Genomic DNA, 15501 nt, shown 5'->3' on the forward strand with positions numbered 1-15501 from the left:
ATTCTTCCAGACTTTTGGAATGTGATCAAACTGGAGATCATGGCCATTTTCGACGAGTTCTATGTTGGGTCCATCGATCTCGGGCGCCTCAACTATGGGATCATCTCGCTCATCCCGAAGGTTTCGGGCGCCTCCGACATCCGTCAGTTTCATCCAATCACGGTCATCAACGTGATGTTTCGGATTCTGGCAAAAGGGTACGCCAATAGGGTGACTCTCCTCGCTGACCAAATTACCCACCCCAACCAATTCGCCTTCATTCAAGGGCGGTATATCCTGGATGGGGTGCTAGCTCTTCATGAAATCCTCCATGAGGTGCGATCTAAACACCTCAAGGGGGTCTTCTTGAAGATTGCACTGTTAGTTGGCCCTTCCTTCGGGAAGTATTGCTCCAGAAGGGCTTTGACGACCGTTGGATCTCCAGGATAATGCATATGGTTTCTTGCAGTCGCACTACCGTGAACATCAATGGGGAGATCGGTCTTTACTTCCCCACCTTCTATGGGGTAAGGCAAGGCGACCCCTTCTCCCCTTTCCTATTCAACATGGTGGTGGACACGCTTGCCGCCATCCTGGATAAGGCTAAGGCTGCTGGCCATATTCATGGGATCACTCCCCACCTGGCTGGCGGCTCTAGGATCTCCCTCCTCCAGTATGCCAACAACACCATGATCATGGTCGAAGACTCGGAGTCGGATATCTCCAACCTTAAGTTCCTTCTCCTCTGCTTTCAACAAATGTCTGGCCTTAAGATAAACTTCGACAAGAGTGATGTGATGATGATGGGCTACTCTCCGGCTGAGTCCCTTGCCATTGCCAACTGACTTAACTGTCACCTCGGCTCCTTTCCCACGACCTACCTAGGAACGCCCATAAGCGACTCTCGGCTCACCGTCGCGGACTTGCGCCCGACCGTGACCAAGCTTCAAACGCGCATCGAGCCTTGGCAGGGTAGATGGTTGTAAAAGGCGGCTCGGACCATTCTCATTAACTCATCCCTCTCCAGTCTCCTCCTGTTCCTCATGAGCTTCTACAGCCTTCACGAGACTCTGCACCATGAGATCGCCAAAGTTCAGTCTCGCTTTTATTGGGCAGGCGACAACAATAAGCAGAAATACCATATGGTTAGCTGGCCTGACATCTGCAAGCCTAGGGATCAAGGAGGCCTTGGGATCATGTGCTCCAAGCGCATGAATATCGCCCTTCTACCCCGCTGGCTCTGGCGCATCTTGCAAGGCCATGGTGGCCTCTGGCTTGACATCATCCGGAACAAGTACCTGCGTGGTCAGCCACTTGCCTTTTGTCAGAGATCTGGTGGCTCGCAGTTCTGGCAGTCGGTCGTCAAGCTGCTCCCTGTCCTTCGCATCGGGACATCCATCTCGGTGGGGTCCGGATCGGCCACGTTTTTCTGGTTTGACAGATGGGCTGGAGATTCCCCCTTCGTTGTGCGCTTTCCCGACCTCTTCTCCATCGCAGTAGAACCCTTGATCTCTATTGAGAGGGCCCTTATTGGCCTAGGGCGCCTTGCTTTCCGGAGGCCTTTTGGCCCCCCGGAGTCCGCCGCTTGGCGTGAGTTACTGGACTGTGTTGCTCTCCACGAGCCTGTGGTGGACAGTGGCCCGGACCAGGTGAGATGGCGGCTCGAACCATCGGGCCAATTCTCCACCAAATCTCTGTACCAGGCAATCGCTCCCTCCTCCGCCCCTCCCCCCTTTCGACGGTGTGGTCCATCCGCCTGCCCCTGAAAATCTGGATCTTCATGTGGCAGTGGATTCGCGGTCGGCTCCCGTCTGGCGTCGAGGTTCGCAAGCGCAATGGTCCGGGCTCCGGCCTCTGCCCGCTTTGCGGCATCCCCGAAGACTCGAATCACATCTTCTTCTCCCGCGTGTCCGCGCAATTCGTGTGGAGCTGCTTCCGTGACGTGGTGGGTGGAACTTGGTATCACACCAACTTTGCCGGCCTATATGACGAGCTCCAGTCCTCCCCCTTGACTTCTCGCCACATTAGGTGGCTTGAGATTGGAGTCATCGCTTGGACCCTATGGACGATCCGCAATAAGCTTGTGATCCAACGCGCTCCTCTTCGAATGGCTACTGACACTATCTTCAAATGATCTGGTTTCGTGCAGCTTTGACGGCCGCTTAGCCGCCCCCAGGACCGCGACGCCATCTCTGCCTTCATCGCCGACCTCCGCTCGATGGCCGTCCGCCTGTCTCCGCCGCCCCCGCCACCGCCGCCGGAACCCGACTAGTCGCTTATTTGGCTCTCCGGCTTTTTTTCTTTTTGTGTTTTGGGCTTGTTGAGTTGTGCCCTCAGCAAAACCTTCGTACTTGTCTGTGAGACCTGGGTGTGTGCGTCTGAACTAGTCTTTGTATGTGTGTTCTGTGACGGTTTGCTTTATTTATAAAGCGGGGCGAAAGTCTTTTTCGGTACACCTCACTATGACTAGACTTAAAACAGTGCTGCGAGGAGGAGCTTGTCCTTGGGGACGTGAAAGAAGTGGTGATGCATTGAAGATTCTAGATTCAGACCAGACACCAGTGACATGCATGCTACTGTACAGCGCAACCTTGGCTAGGAATAGCATTCATGGACCGGCGCCGGCATGGTCGTGATCACCAACATCATTGCCACATGCGCGCAGTTATCGCTTAACCGTCAAAACATAAGGTTAAAATAGCCGTCTTTGTTTTGCATACTTAATCCATAATTACCTTTTGAATGTGCCTGCATGCATGACTGCACAGTACTACGTGCGTTTATCTCTTGCACCATATATAGATTATTTGAAATGACTTGCTGCCCAATACTAATACCGTCATACGTGTACAATTAAGGATATAACCGAATCGACCAGAGCGTGTCCAAGAAAAGGAAAAAAAGGGGGGGAAGAAGGTGTCCTTGAAATTAAATGGGATGTGCATGGAGTAATGGCTGGAGTGGCGTTGGGCCGTAGAACTCCGCTATATATATGACTGTGGGATTGGGTAGCACCAACACCTTTAAACGCAACGCCAAATATATCTTCCTTTGCTTCTTATACTTCTACTACTACCATCTCTTAGCATCTCGTTTCCTTCTGGTAGAGCGAAGCTACATGTCCATGTATGTGCGCGCCCATTCACCCGCCGTCTAGGACAAGCTAGCTAGCAGGCACCGCCGGCGTTGCTCGCGAAGCCAGCCGAGGTAGAACGAGAGGAGGAGGAGGAGGATGGAGCAGAGCTGGGAGGCCGAGCAGGCGCCGCCGGCGTCGGGGGTGAGCGCCAGGCCGCCGCCGCCGCTCACCCATGAGGACAACCGCGGCTTCCTCCAGATGCTCCGCGAGAAGAAGGAAAGGTGCGTATGCATATGATGCAGCGATCTGTACGTAGTACGTGTGTGCCTGGCTTCTCGATCATGCGGGCCGCATGCAGGATCGACCGGTTTTGTCGGGCGATCAGTTCGAGCTGAGAGTTTCCCAGACGAAACCACAAATAAATGCAAGAGGAGATGCAATACGTAGGAGATTCTTCCGGCCGGCAGCATAATAAACTGACTGATTAATTAATGAGTGTAAGCTGCATGCTGCCCCGCAGGCTGGGGGTCGACGCCGCCAAGGTGGAGGTGCGCTTCGAGGAGCTCACCGTGGAGGCCGACGTGCGCGTGGGCCGCCGCGCGCTGCCCACGCTGCTCAACTGCGCCGTCAACGCCGCCCAGGTATATACGTATGTTGCATATAAATATCCTCATCCTCGTGCTGTTATTATTTGCAAAAGAAAAAAAGCGCTTGGACATACGTATAGTGGATGCATGCATGGGATATGCATTGCAGCCAAGGGAGATCTGGTGAGACACGTACAGGGGGTTGTGAGATCGTCAAGCGGTGCTTTTTTTTAGCCAACCAAGTGAGATCAAGCAGTGCTTGGATCAGCTAGCGGCACTTGTTTGTCTCTTCGCTGAGAAGAAACACATGTTTTTTCTTTTCTTTTCTGAAAAATAAATACCAGTTTGTTAGTTAAGAAAATAGATAAGTTGCTATATACTCCCTCCGTCCGAAAATACTTGTCATCAAAATGGATCAAAAGGAATGTATCTAGATGTATTTTAGTTCTAGATACATCAATTTGTATCCATTTTGATGACAAGTATTTTCAGAGAGAGGGGAAACCCTCCATCCAGATCCAGCATCTGCATCTGGCAGTGAAGAAAAACGGCAGAAATGGAATGGAAATCATCCGGTGCTATGGAAACCATATAGTACCAAACGTTCATCCGGTGTTCACTACTCCAATAACGTCTTACTACCTCCGTCCTGATTTATTAGTTTCCATTATATTTTGTATCAAATTTTAACATTAAATTTAACTAACAAAATGTTAATGCATGTCATAAAAAATAATATAATTAAAAACTATGTTTAAATATGAATTCAACGATATAGTTTTCAGTGACATGTATTAATATTTTATTAATTAAATCTCTAGTCAAAATTTAACACAAAATATAAAGATGGCTTATAAACTAGGACGTACGAATGAACACTTGCAGGCTTGCAGCCGCAGTACCATGGTGTGGATAGCATTGGCAGCCGCAGTGCCATGGTAGATTTTTCTCTCCGATAGCCATTGGTAGCCGCTGCAGGTCTAGTACGCAGGTCTCGTACGATCAATGGTACGTGGCCGGCCAAGCCTCTTAATATGCAGGCACTTGACCGACGCGCACAAGTCAACTGGCGGTACTTAGGTCTTCGAAAAGCACATTTTGTGGAAGAAGAGGATGATGAAAAGAAAAAGAATTTTGCGGCAAATTTCTCAGATTTCTAATATTACTGTAAACTGCAAATTTGCTAGTTCTGCACCAAAAACCGATGGAATTTGCATGTTAGAATTTTTCAGTTTTTCAGCCTAATTTTGAAAAATTGTAAAAATGACTGGCAAATCTTTTCACAGCGCGCACCCACATGCCGATGTTTCATGCGTCCCAACTACCAACACCCATCTGCTTGGGCCCCACGTCTGGATGAAGTCATGAAAGTGCATCAAATGATGTTTAGCCTAGCCCTCTTCATTTCCCTGGGAAAGAACCATACCGCCTTATCATCAACAAAAAGAAAACTAGCACCTAGGATCGGAATCTAACGGTGAGAGAAAAGGGACACCAAATTCTCGCTCAAAATGGAATTCATGGCTCGAGTATTTTAGCTGGCTCATCCCGCTATCCCGTTGACATCATGAGACATACTCCTGTTTCCTTCGTCGACCCGCGGCTGAATTGATGGATAGGTAAGCCCGTCTACCGAAGAAAGAAACAGCATCCAAGTATCTCTCTCTCCAATAAGGCCATCGTTTTTTTAGTACTGCTTTGGTTTAGCCAAGTCTCTTTTTTTATTTTTGAAATTGGTTTAGCCAAGTCTTATTTAATCACAAGACAGAGTACTGGTTCAGTTTGTTGTAATACACTGATATATACACTAAACATGGCGTTATGTCCATCAAGAAAAAAAAACATGATCATATGTTTACACAGATACTATAGTTGCTAAAAGAAATGTTGGTACAAATAGGTTGGCCCCAACTAAGCCTACCATAAACAGAGCTACTCCCTCCGTCCCATACATACAGGGGAGCTACATGTATTACTTGGGGTGCCGCTGCCCCCCGGCCATTGCTAATTAGTGAAGGAAATTTCTTCGTGAAGGCTCAAATTTAGTAGAGTGCACTCATTTGGCCCCCTCAAAGTTGCATATTTTCTATTTGCCCCCCTGAGATCCTTCATTAGCTCCGTCATTGGTACCGTATCATAGTGTCAAAAAATATCTTACATTATGAGGGAGTAGTATATCGTTGGACTGTAGGCAGGGTCTTCTGGACAGCACAACCATCACAGCACAGATCTAGCCTGGGGAATTTTCCATTTTGGTACCTGGTCTTTACAATTTTCATGAGCGTAGCGTGGCCATTCCTGAGGTAGCATTCGGTGTAGAAGACGACAGCAGCTACGGCAACGGCTTTAATGCAGTCTTGTTCCTTTGCCATGACGAGGAAAGAAAAAAGGAAGAAACAGATCAAACACTGGTCCCATACGTCTCTGTGATCACATCACATCACTCAAAGAAAGAAAAGAAAAAAGATACTAACTCCTAAGTGAGGCCAAAAACGTTAAAACTAATTGCCGTGTTGCTACAGCAGTACAGCTAAATATAAAAAAGATTACTCCTAAGTGAGGCAGTTGACTGAAGAGTTAACGCTACTGCCTTCCCTAGTTAACCAACTTTCTTAAGAACAACAATACGAAAATAGAACAGCATTGATCAACTAAGCATAATTAGAGTTGCGTTATTTTTAGTGGTTGGCGGATTCAAATATATATAAACAAATAAATATGGATTGTATCCCTTGGGGCCTTGGGGGTATGAATGTTGATTATGCACTGGCAGTAATCTACACATTTTTGTGGAAACTCTGAAAAGTGTTCTGTCACTAACTACCTCGAGCAGTTTAGCCAAGATTCGTTTTGACAGCATCTGATAGCCTAAGCAGATTTTTACCTTGCTAGTTGATTTCTCATGAGATGAACAGCACGCGCCAGCATTTCCTACACAGTAGAGCGAGCCTGAGAACGCCCCTAACACAGCCAAAGTAATCCACGATTACCTGCACAGAAGGTTGGAAACTGTAACGCCAAACGACAAGCAGATAGATTTCTTTGCAAGTCACAACACCCCATAGAAAGGAAAACGACCAGGTATGCCTGACAACAGATAGAGAAAATAAAGAGTGCACCAATAGTCCTTGGGGCTAGCAAGTTGATAGTGTACATCAACCTAGTATAATTTGACCAAAACAATCTAACAACGAATGGAGATCAAAGCACATCTCCAGCCCCTGCATCCAAAGCGACAGTGCATGTTTTCATGCAGTTTAACATCTCTATAGTATCACATATGTATCTTTAAATCCAGAAGTTCCATTTAATATGGATACTGTTCGGCAAGTCACATTTGAAATCATAGTTCTAAAATTGTTTGTTGTGCAGGAATTGGCAACATCTTCACACATGTGTACCACAAGGAAAAAACCTATCAAAATTATAAATGGAGCAAGCGGGACAATTCGTCCATCACGGTAAGCAGCTCTACTTTTTACTAAATCGATAATGGTTGATACTGTTTATCTCAGAGTAAGTGTTCCACTGAAAAACATGTAACGCTCCATATCAGGAGTTCATCATTCATTAATTTATTATTCACCTAACATGCTGAATCTTTGTGATCCCGTTACATAATCAGGATGACACTTCTTCTAGGAGCACCTGGTTCTGGGAAAACTACTTTTTTAAAAGCATTGGCAGGAAAGTTGGATTCTTCTTTGAAGGTACACTGAGTTATCTACTTGCCACCGAAACCACTTACTAACAAGACAATCATTGATTAACCAGCATTGTTTTTTTCTTGATATCACATCTCTTAATAGCTCAAAGGAAAGGTCATGTACAATGGAGAAGAAGTGAATTCCTCAACACCTCAATACCTGCATGCCTACATTAGCCAGTATGATCTTCATCATGCTGAGATGACCGTCAGAGAGACGATTGATTTCTCTTCCAAGATGTTGGGAACCAATAATGAATTTGGTGAGACACCCTCTTGGGTATGGGGATATAGCTTTAGTTCCCGTGTATATGAATGAGCTAATTTATAACCAAACCCAGACACTGAAAATTAAGAAGCACTCCTTTCAAGGTTTTTTTCCCTTTGCATGACATAAATACTAATGCAAAATTCCTGTTTGAAATGGTCGCCTTAGAGATGCTGGGAGAAGCAATAAGAAGGAAAAAGGGTGTCATCAACAAAGTGGACCAAGATCTTGACTCGTTTATTAAGGTTACTAAGTTTATTTTCCGCCAATTTTGGTAAAACTGGAATCCAGTTCCCCCAATTGCTTAAATCTGTTTTCTGCAGGCTACCACCTTCGGAGAAGGAAGCAACCTTACAACAAACTATATTATCAAGGTAAATTCGTAACTTTTCAATTTATACATTTGTCTTCATAACATAATCACAAACTTTGTGCAAATGCAGATACTTGGTTTGTCCGAGTGTGCAGATACCCTAGTGGGGGATGAGATGAGAAGAGGCATATCAGGAGGACAAAAAAAGAGAGCCACGATTGGTAAGGATTCTATAGTGTTTACTATGTATCTTGTTCCTCTTATCACCCTCTGTTCCCACTTTATAGAGTGCATTTTCTAATGCGACCTTATTTCATAATAAAAAAAAGGGTTTATGTTATAGTCCTTGGCCCAATAAAAAATTTATCACCTCAACAACTTATATTTTGTACAGTATTGCTTGATGAAACAAAGATCCTAGTTAAACCCACAATGAAAAGATTGTAAAGTAACAAAATGTCAAAATGACACCATAATTTCTTGACATGTTCGATTAAATGGACTATGAAAACAGTATGCGTGTACTTTTGTAGTGAGCCGGTCACGATATTACAGAATGCTCTCTTCCTGCTGAACTCTCTATTGTTCTCCAGAAAAAATAATTTGAGGATGATATTTATTCTACTGAATAAGGGCAACTCTGAATATGTCAGATGTAACTAAAAATTATGTAGATTGCTGGAAGGTACCCACACTGCAATGTGCTGCATTTATAATATATATTTTCCATGGCCTATTCTGCTTACGAATATGTCAGATGTAACTAGAAATTAAGTAGATTGCTGGAAGGTACCCACACTGCAATGTGCTGCATTTATAATATATATTTTCCATAGCCTATTCTGCTTACGAATATGCCAGTTATACAGACGATGGTGCCAGTACCAAAGTTAACAACTATAAATATTGACGATGTAATCAACAGTGGTTTTCTTTTATCAATTTGTCATTGTTGCTATATTTTTAAGATGAATTCACTAATGCAGGAGAGATGCTAGTTGGTCTAGCAAGATGCTTCTTTATGGATGACATATCAACAGGTCTAGATAGCTCCACCACATACGAGATCGTAAAGTTTCTCCAACAAATGGCTCATCTGATGGATCTCACTGTGGTTATTTCCTTGCTTCAACCACCTCCTGAGACGTTGGAATTATTTGACGACATAATCCTTTTATGCGAGGGGCAAATTGTATATCATGGTCCTCGAGAAAATGCTACTGGTTTCTTTGAAATTATGGGATTCAAATGCCCCAGCAGGAAGAATGTAGCTGATTTCCTTCAAGAGGTACTAGATTATAAACTCTAATAAGAGGGAACTACTGAATAAATCTATATTGCTAACTTAAGGGCAACCAGTCAATAAATATCAGAAAGTAACAATGTAGCATGCAGTACATGAGTTGCAATTCCATCCACAAAATTCACTATTATGTTATATGTACTTGTTCGTGCATAATAATGCAAGTAACTGACAGCAACTTTTCTTCATTTGACCAGGTAACCTCGAAGATGGATCAAAAGCAATACTGGATTGGTGATGAAAATAAGTATCAATACCGGTCAATCGAAAAATTTGCAGAATCTTTTCGTTCATCCTATCTCCCACAACCTGCGAAAGACGATCTCTGCAAGACAAACAATACAGGAAAGAGAAAGGAGATTATAACAAGTGCAACTCGCAGGATCTCTAGATGGAATATTTTCAAGGCATGCTTTTCAAGGGAAGTATTGCTTCTTAAAAGAAACTCCCCACTTCATATATTTAAGACTGTACAGATAACTGTTATGGCTTTGGTGATCTCAACGGTTTTCCTTCGAACAAATATGAACCATAAAACTGTACTCGATGCCAATAAGTACATGGGATCACTCTTTATGGCTGTTGTGATAGTAAACTTCAATGGCATGACTGAAATTGGAATGACAATAAAGCGACTCCCCACTTTCTACAAGCAAAGAGAGTTACTAGCATTGCCAGGATGGGCACTTCTTTCTTCGGTATTCCTTATCAGCCTCCCAATGTCACTTCTAGAGACAGGTCTGTGGACCAGCTTAACCTACTATGTGATTGGCTACGCACCTTCCTTTCTCAGGTACCCCTCCTAGTCAATTCAATATCTAATGAGCAAAATATTTGAATAAGCTGGAATAACAGAACGAGTTACCTTGCTTCTTGCAGATTCATCCAGCAGTTTTTGGTACTTTTTGCCATGCATCAAATGTCAATGGGCCTCTATCGTTTCTTAGCGGCAATAGGAAGGACGCAAGTAATGGCCAACATGCTAGGCACTGCAGCTCTCATAGCAATCTACATATTTGGAGGCTTTGTCATATCAAAAGGTTAGATGTTTTAGCTCAGAATAACGTAAGATGTATGAGTACTTGTGCAACGAAGATGCTTAACAGTTTTGTACATTGAAACAGATAACCTCCAACCATGGTTGCAGTGGGGATACTGGACATCCCCATTCACCTATGCACAGAATGCTGTTGCCCTAAATGAGTTCCTTGATGAAAGATGGGCTATTGTAAGCAATTGTTTCAACTAACATTCTTGATCCAATGTACATAACCCGTGCAATTAGTTATGACCTGATGATGATTTTTCATGCTGACAGGAATTTTACTATGCAAATGCTAAAACAGTTGGTGAAGCTATCCTCAAGATCAGGGGGTTGCTCACAGAGTGGCATTGGTACTGGATTTGTGTCGGCATTTTATTTGGATTCTCGCTGGTCCTCAACATCCTCACTATATTTGCACTAGAGTTCATGAACTGTATGTATACCAAAGCTATCAAAATCCTCATAAGTATTGAAACATAAATGCAAACAAAATCATCATATTTGTTCATAATTTGTAGCTCCACACAAGCATCAAGTTAATATCGATTCCACGAAGACAAAAACGGAGTGTAAGAAACAAAAAGTTGGAACTCGCAATGCATCAACTGGTCAAGTTGCCCTCCCGTTTCAGCCTCTTTCCCTTGTATTTGATCATATCAACTATTTTGTTGACATGCCTAAGGTAACATCTTGAGCACATAGTGCCTTACTGAATACTTGCATCCATTTCATTTCCAGTCACGTTTGACCAAACGTATGCATATCTTCCACCAGGAAATGATTAAGTATGGAGTAACAGAGAAAAAGCTTCAACTGCTGCAAGATGTCAGCGGTGTTTTCAGGCCAGGGGTGTTAACAGCTCTGATGGGGATCACTGGTGCTGGAAAGACAACATTGCTCGACATTTTGGCTGGAAGAAAAACTGGAGGATATATTGAAGGTACTATTAGGATAGCAGGATACCCAAAGAAGCAGGACACATTCTCAAGGATCTCGGGCTACTGTGAACAGAGTGACATTCACTCCCCTAACCTCACTGTGCATGAGTCACTACAGTTCTCAGCATGGCTTCGACTTCCTTCGAACGTTAACTCTCGCCAAAGAGATGTATAAGCATTGACCTTTTGCAATCTTTATCATCTTTGAAGCTAATATATAACAATAGATCTAACAAGATTTCCCTACAAACATGTTTCAGATGTTTATAGATGAAGTAATGGACCTAGTTGAATTGACTGGACTGAAGAATGCCATGGTGGGAATAGCAGGAGCAACTGGCCTGTCAGCTGAGCAGCGAAAAAGGCTAACAATAGCAGTGGAGCTGGTAGCTAGTCCTTCCATTATATTCATGGACGAGCCAACCACTGGCTTGGATGCCCGTGCTGCAGCAATTGTGATGAGAACAGTAAGAAAGACAGTAGACACTGGACGAACTGTAGTCTGCACAATTCATCAACCAAGCATTGGGATATTTGAATCTTTTGATGAGGTAAGATTAAATATAAATTTTAAATATATCAAAAGAAAAGCATGGTCATGTGGTGTCAAGACCAAGAGACCGAAAAGAGTATTGAACTACTCATTACACAAAAGCAAACCAGCATAATTTTTTCATAAATAAAGCATCAAATACAAATAGCCCTTACACCCTGGGCTCCCTTCTGTTAATAGCTCACAAATAGTTACTAATGATAATCAATTAGCCTTTTATATGATTATGTATAAGTACTACAGAATTACCTTTCTAAACTTGAGTTCAATTTGACTAAATGCAGCTTTTGCTTATGAAAAGAGGTGGTCAAATCATATACAGTGGTTCATTAGGTCCGCTATCTAGCAACATGATCAAGTATTTCGAGGTAAGATTGTCTGATATTCAACATCTATACACAAGATGGAGACGAAAATACTAAAATTTCTTTGTCACAGGCTATACCTGGTGTTCCTAGAATAAAAGAGGGACAAAACCCAGCAGCATGGGTGTTGGATATAAGTTCACACATAACAGAATATGTGACTGGAGTGGACTATGCAGAAATTTACCGGAGCTCCTCCCTGTACAGGTAAGCCAGATAATCATAAAGCTACAGAAATTGTACTGTTAAACTGGTTTGAGCAATAGGGGAAAAGATAAAACAAAATGAATATGTACCTTGTTTCTGCAGGGAGAACATGCTTCTAATTGAAGAGCTGGGCCAACCAGCGCCAAACACCGTGGATCTACATTTTCCCCCAGGATATTGGCAGAACTTTAGGGCGCAGTGCATGGCTTGCCTGTGGAAACAAAGATGTGCATACTGGAAAAACTCAGAACACAATGTTGTTCGGTTCCTAAACACGTTTGCTGTATCAATTATGTTTGGAATTGTATTCTGGAAAATTGGCTCAACCATGTAAGCAGGAATGACGACAAGCGAGATAATTTTCTTTCATGCAAGCTTATCATGCCTCAATTAGCTCATAACTTTGTATTCCTATGCAACAGAAAACGGGAGCAAGATGTATTCAACATACTAGGGGTTGTATATGGATCAGCACTGTTTCTGGGCTTCATGAATTGCAGCATCTTACAGCCAGTTGTGGCAATGGAGAGAGTTGTTCTTTACCGAGAAAAGGCAGCAGGCATGTACTGTACCTTGGCCTATGCCATAGCTCAGGTAATACTACTTTATCATTCTCTTCAAAAGTAAAACAAATAATCTGGACCTAAAATGATTGGCATATGTTTTCTAAACTCCGATGCTGGATTTCTGTTTGCAGATGGCAATTGAATTGCCTTACATGCTTGTCCAAGTGCTCATCTTCGCATCAATCGTATACCCAATGATTGGGTTCGAGATGACAGCCGTCAAGTTCTTTTGGTTTGTTCTTTACATGGTGCTAAGCTTCATGTACTACACACTCTACGGGATGATGACAGTCGCATTAACACCTAACCTTGAGATAGCTGCCGGATTGTCCTTCCTTATCTTCATCTTTTGGAACGTCTTCTCCGGCTTCATCATTGGGAGAGAGGTACTAGTCTCACTCTGTCAATTAACCCCCTAACCTTTTCACTTTAATGAGAACGCTAACTAGAGAGAACATAGTCAAATTGGGCATCATTTAATTCCTATATAAACCAACCATATGTTGCACATTTAATCCAGATTTGGACTTTTCCTGAAAGATAACAATCAATAATAATTAAAAAAAGAGGATAGGTGTGCATGCCTAACCTAATGAACAACAACAATGTGGCAATGTGGATGCAGCTGATCCCGATATGGTGGAGGTGGGTGTACTGGGCTAACCCAGCAGCATGGACAGTGTACGGGCTCATGTTCTCACAGCTGGGCGACCGGACAGAACTGATCCGTGTGCCGGGGCAACCGGACCAGACGGTGCGTGAGTTCCTCGAGGGCTACCTTGGCCTCGAGAACCGCTACTTCAACCTTGTCACATGCCTGCACCTGGCCATCATCGCCCTGTTCGCCTTCCTCTTCTTCATCTTCATCAAGCACCTAAAGTTCCAGCGGAGGTAGCATGGACAGACTGAACTACGAACTGCAAATACACTAATCGGTACATCACTTATAATTGTATAAAGGTAAGAGAAGAGAAACACCCAATCATAAATAAGCACAAGACCACAAGGACTTTGCTGCTGCAAGATGAGGTGTGTAAATAACCACATGATTTGTGTGAGAATTTGTATATGTACTACTAGTGCAGCCTTACAGGATTGTTGTTATAGCCATGTTGATGAACAGATCAAATTGCAAAATGTACATGTGAGTAGAATGTGTAAAAGCGTATCAAAAGGTTTATTCTGAGTGGCAGGCATATCATCTTGCAATGCAAATGGCAATGGTAATGCAGCATACCAAATGCTTAACGAATTGTGATATTTGGCTTCCATCATTGCCCAGTTTGGATGGAACTCAGCGATCTAATGACAGGATTGTTTTTAGGGGATTTGTGTATGTAACAAGAACAAGAACATAGACGTTCAGCAGGAACTAAGACCACGACGAAGCCCCCGTTGTAAGTCAGCAACGGCATGCCCTCCGCTTCGTGTATGACCTAGCGTCGATGTCCTGGTTGCCGCCGCCGCGCGCCGGCACGCGGCTGCTGCTGCCGCGGCTGCTCGAACTCGGTGGAGAGGAGAGGAACCTGCACTAAAGACGTGAGAAATTGAACCCTAATTTGAACAGAAATGCGAGATGCGTGGCAGATTATTACCTCCGGAAGCTTGGATTGGATGGAAGAGGGGAAACTTTTCCGTGGGATTTTCTGGGAAGAGGCGGGACTGGGAGCGGCACCGCATGGATACAGGCTCTCGATAACTCTGCAATATTCGCAAAAAAAGCTTGCAAGTGTAGGCTCTCTGCAATGTTCGCAAAAAAGCCTGGGTCTAAAAAATACACATAGGTTCAGCAGATCCTGTTGAGTATCGTTGTTATTTAAGAAACGTAGGATATCATAGGATTTGTACTTCAAGATAACATTGTGTGTGTGTGTATATATATATATATATATATATATATATATATATATATATATATGTGCACGAGGCTCAAGCAATACAAAAACAATTTCATCAATATAACTCTCTCTTTTCCAACATGATATCTATCGCAACTCCATTCTAGACCCTTGCCACCGCCGCTTCCGCACCCATACGTCGTCCCTGGGGCGGTCGGTCTCCATGACCGTCGCTGGGGGCCGCGTCGCCCGTACCTAGAGTTCATCCGCCGGTCGTGTTGACCGGCTGCCTTAGAGAGTCTTTTCCCCGAGCATTGCTCTAGTGTTTTCTCTCTCCCGCCGGTCATCTTGATCGCGCGGTTTCTTTTTGGTTTTCCGATCTATTCTTGATCGGTTTGCGTCGCCCACCGCCGCCGTCGACCCCGAGCGCCTCTATTCCGACCCCGGCGCGACCAGCCGGCCTCTCCTCCGACCCGGTGGCCACGCGCGCCGAGGCGGCCCATCAGGGCCAGCCGTCGTCCGTGCGTCGGTCCGCCGTCGCCCTGCGCCGACCGTCATCGCCCTGCTTCGATCGAGACACCTGCATCGCCCCGACCCGGCGGCCTCGCACCATGCGATGGCTAATCATAACCGTCGCTCGCACGCCGGCCCGCCCATCGATCCACATCACCCCGCCTCCGTCGCGTCTGCACGGCGGCCCGGCGGTCTACCTCGCCGGCCTCGTCCACGGTTGCGTCGGGATGGCTGTGTCAGGCTC

General features: G+C 44.4%; 1 protein-coding gene and 1 long non-coding RNA gene across 6 annotated transcripts; one reads left to right on the forward strand and one right to left on the reverse strand.

Annotated features, from left to right (window-relative positions):
• Positions 1-2981: 2981 nt before the first annotated feature.
• Positions 2982-14102, forward strand: LOC123152286 (ABC transporter G family member 45). Its single transcript, XM_044571870.1, has 22 exons — positions 2982-3336; positions 3576-3696; positions 7015-7103; positions 7268-7352; positions 7452-7611; positions 7785-7861; positions 7940-7990; positions 8060-8150; positions 8916-9217; positions 9430-10025; positions 10112-10272; positions 10357-10460; positions 10551-10710; positions 10796-10959; positions 11052-11384; positions 11476-11766; positions 12053-12136; positions 12207-12340; positions 12443-12670; positions 12763-12934; positions 13038-13292; positions 13532-14102. The coding sequence occupies exons 1-22, from the start codon at positions 3212-3214 to the stop codon at positions 13799-13801; spliced, it is 4053 nt and encodes a 1350-aa protein (XP_044427805.1). The 5' UTR covers positions 2982-3211; the 3' UTR covers positions 13802-14102.
• On the reverse strand, positions 5457-14726 carry LOC123152287 (uncharacterized). 5 transcript variants are annotated; one of them, XR_006476096.1, is made up of 10 exons: positions 14502-14726; positions 13496-14432; positions 13215-13306; positions 12430-12551; positions 12214-12332; positions 11500-11659; positions 10098-10240; positions 9490-9557; positions 6527-6632; positions 5457-6005 (listed from the first exon to the last, which is right to left on the reverse strand). It is a non-coding gene; the product is annotated as an uncharacterized lncRNA (long non-coding RNA). The 5 variants fall into 5 exon arrangements; XR_006476094.1 differs by having other exon boundaries at positions 13215-13351; XR_006476093.1 differs by having other exon boundaries at positions 13215-13389.
• Between the last annotated feature and the right edge of the window lie 775 nt (positions 14727-15501).

This window comes from Triticum aestivum, chromosome 7A (genome assembly GCF_018294505.1).
Source record: "Triticum aestivum cultivar Chinese Spring chromosome 7A, IWGSC CS RefSeq v2.1, whole genome shotgun sequence".
In the NCBI taxonomy this organism is placed as follows: domain Eukaryota; kingdom Viridiplantae; phylum Streptophyta; class Magnoliopsida; order Poales; family Poaceae; genus Triticum; species Triticum aestivum.

Excerpts from the sequence above, each read along its gene's own strand:
- LOC123152286 (XM_044571870.1), top strand. The coding sequence starts at position 3,212 with ATGGAGCAGAGCTGGGAGGCCGAGCAGGCGCCGCCGGCGTCGGGGGTG. Across the intron at positions 10,026-10,111 it reads TACGCACCTTCCTTTCTCAG|ATTCATCCAGCAGTTTTTGG; the intron begins GTACCCCTCCTA and ends TGCTTCTTGCAG. Across the intron at positions 10,461-10,550 it reads TTGATGAAAGATGGGCTATT|GAATTTTACTATGCAAATGC; the intron begins GTAAGCAATTGT and ends TCATGCTGACAG.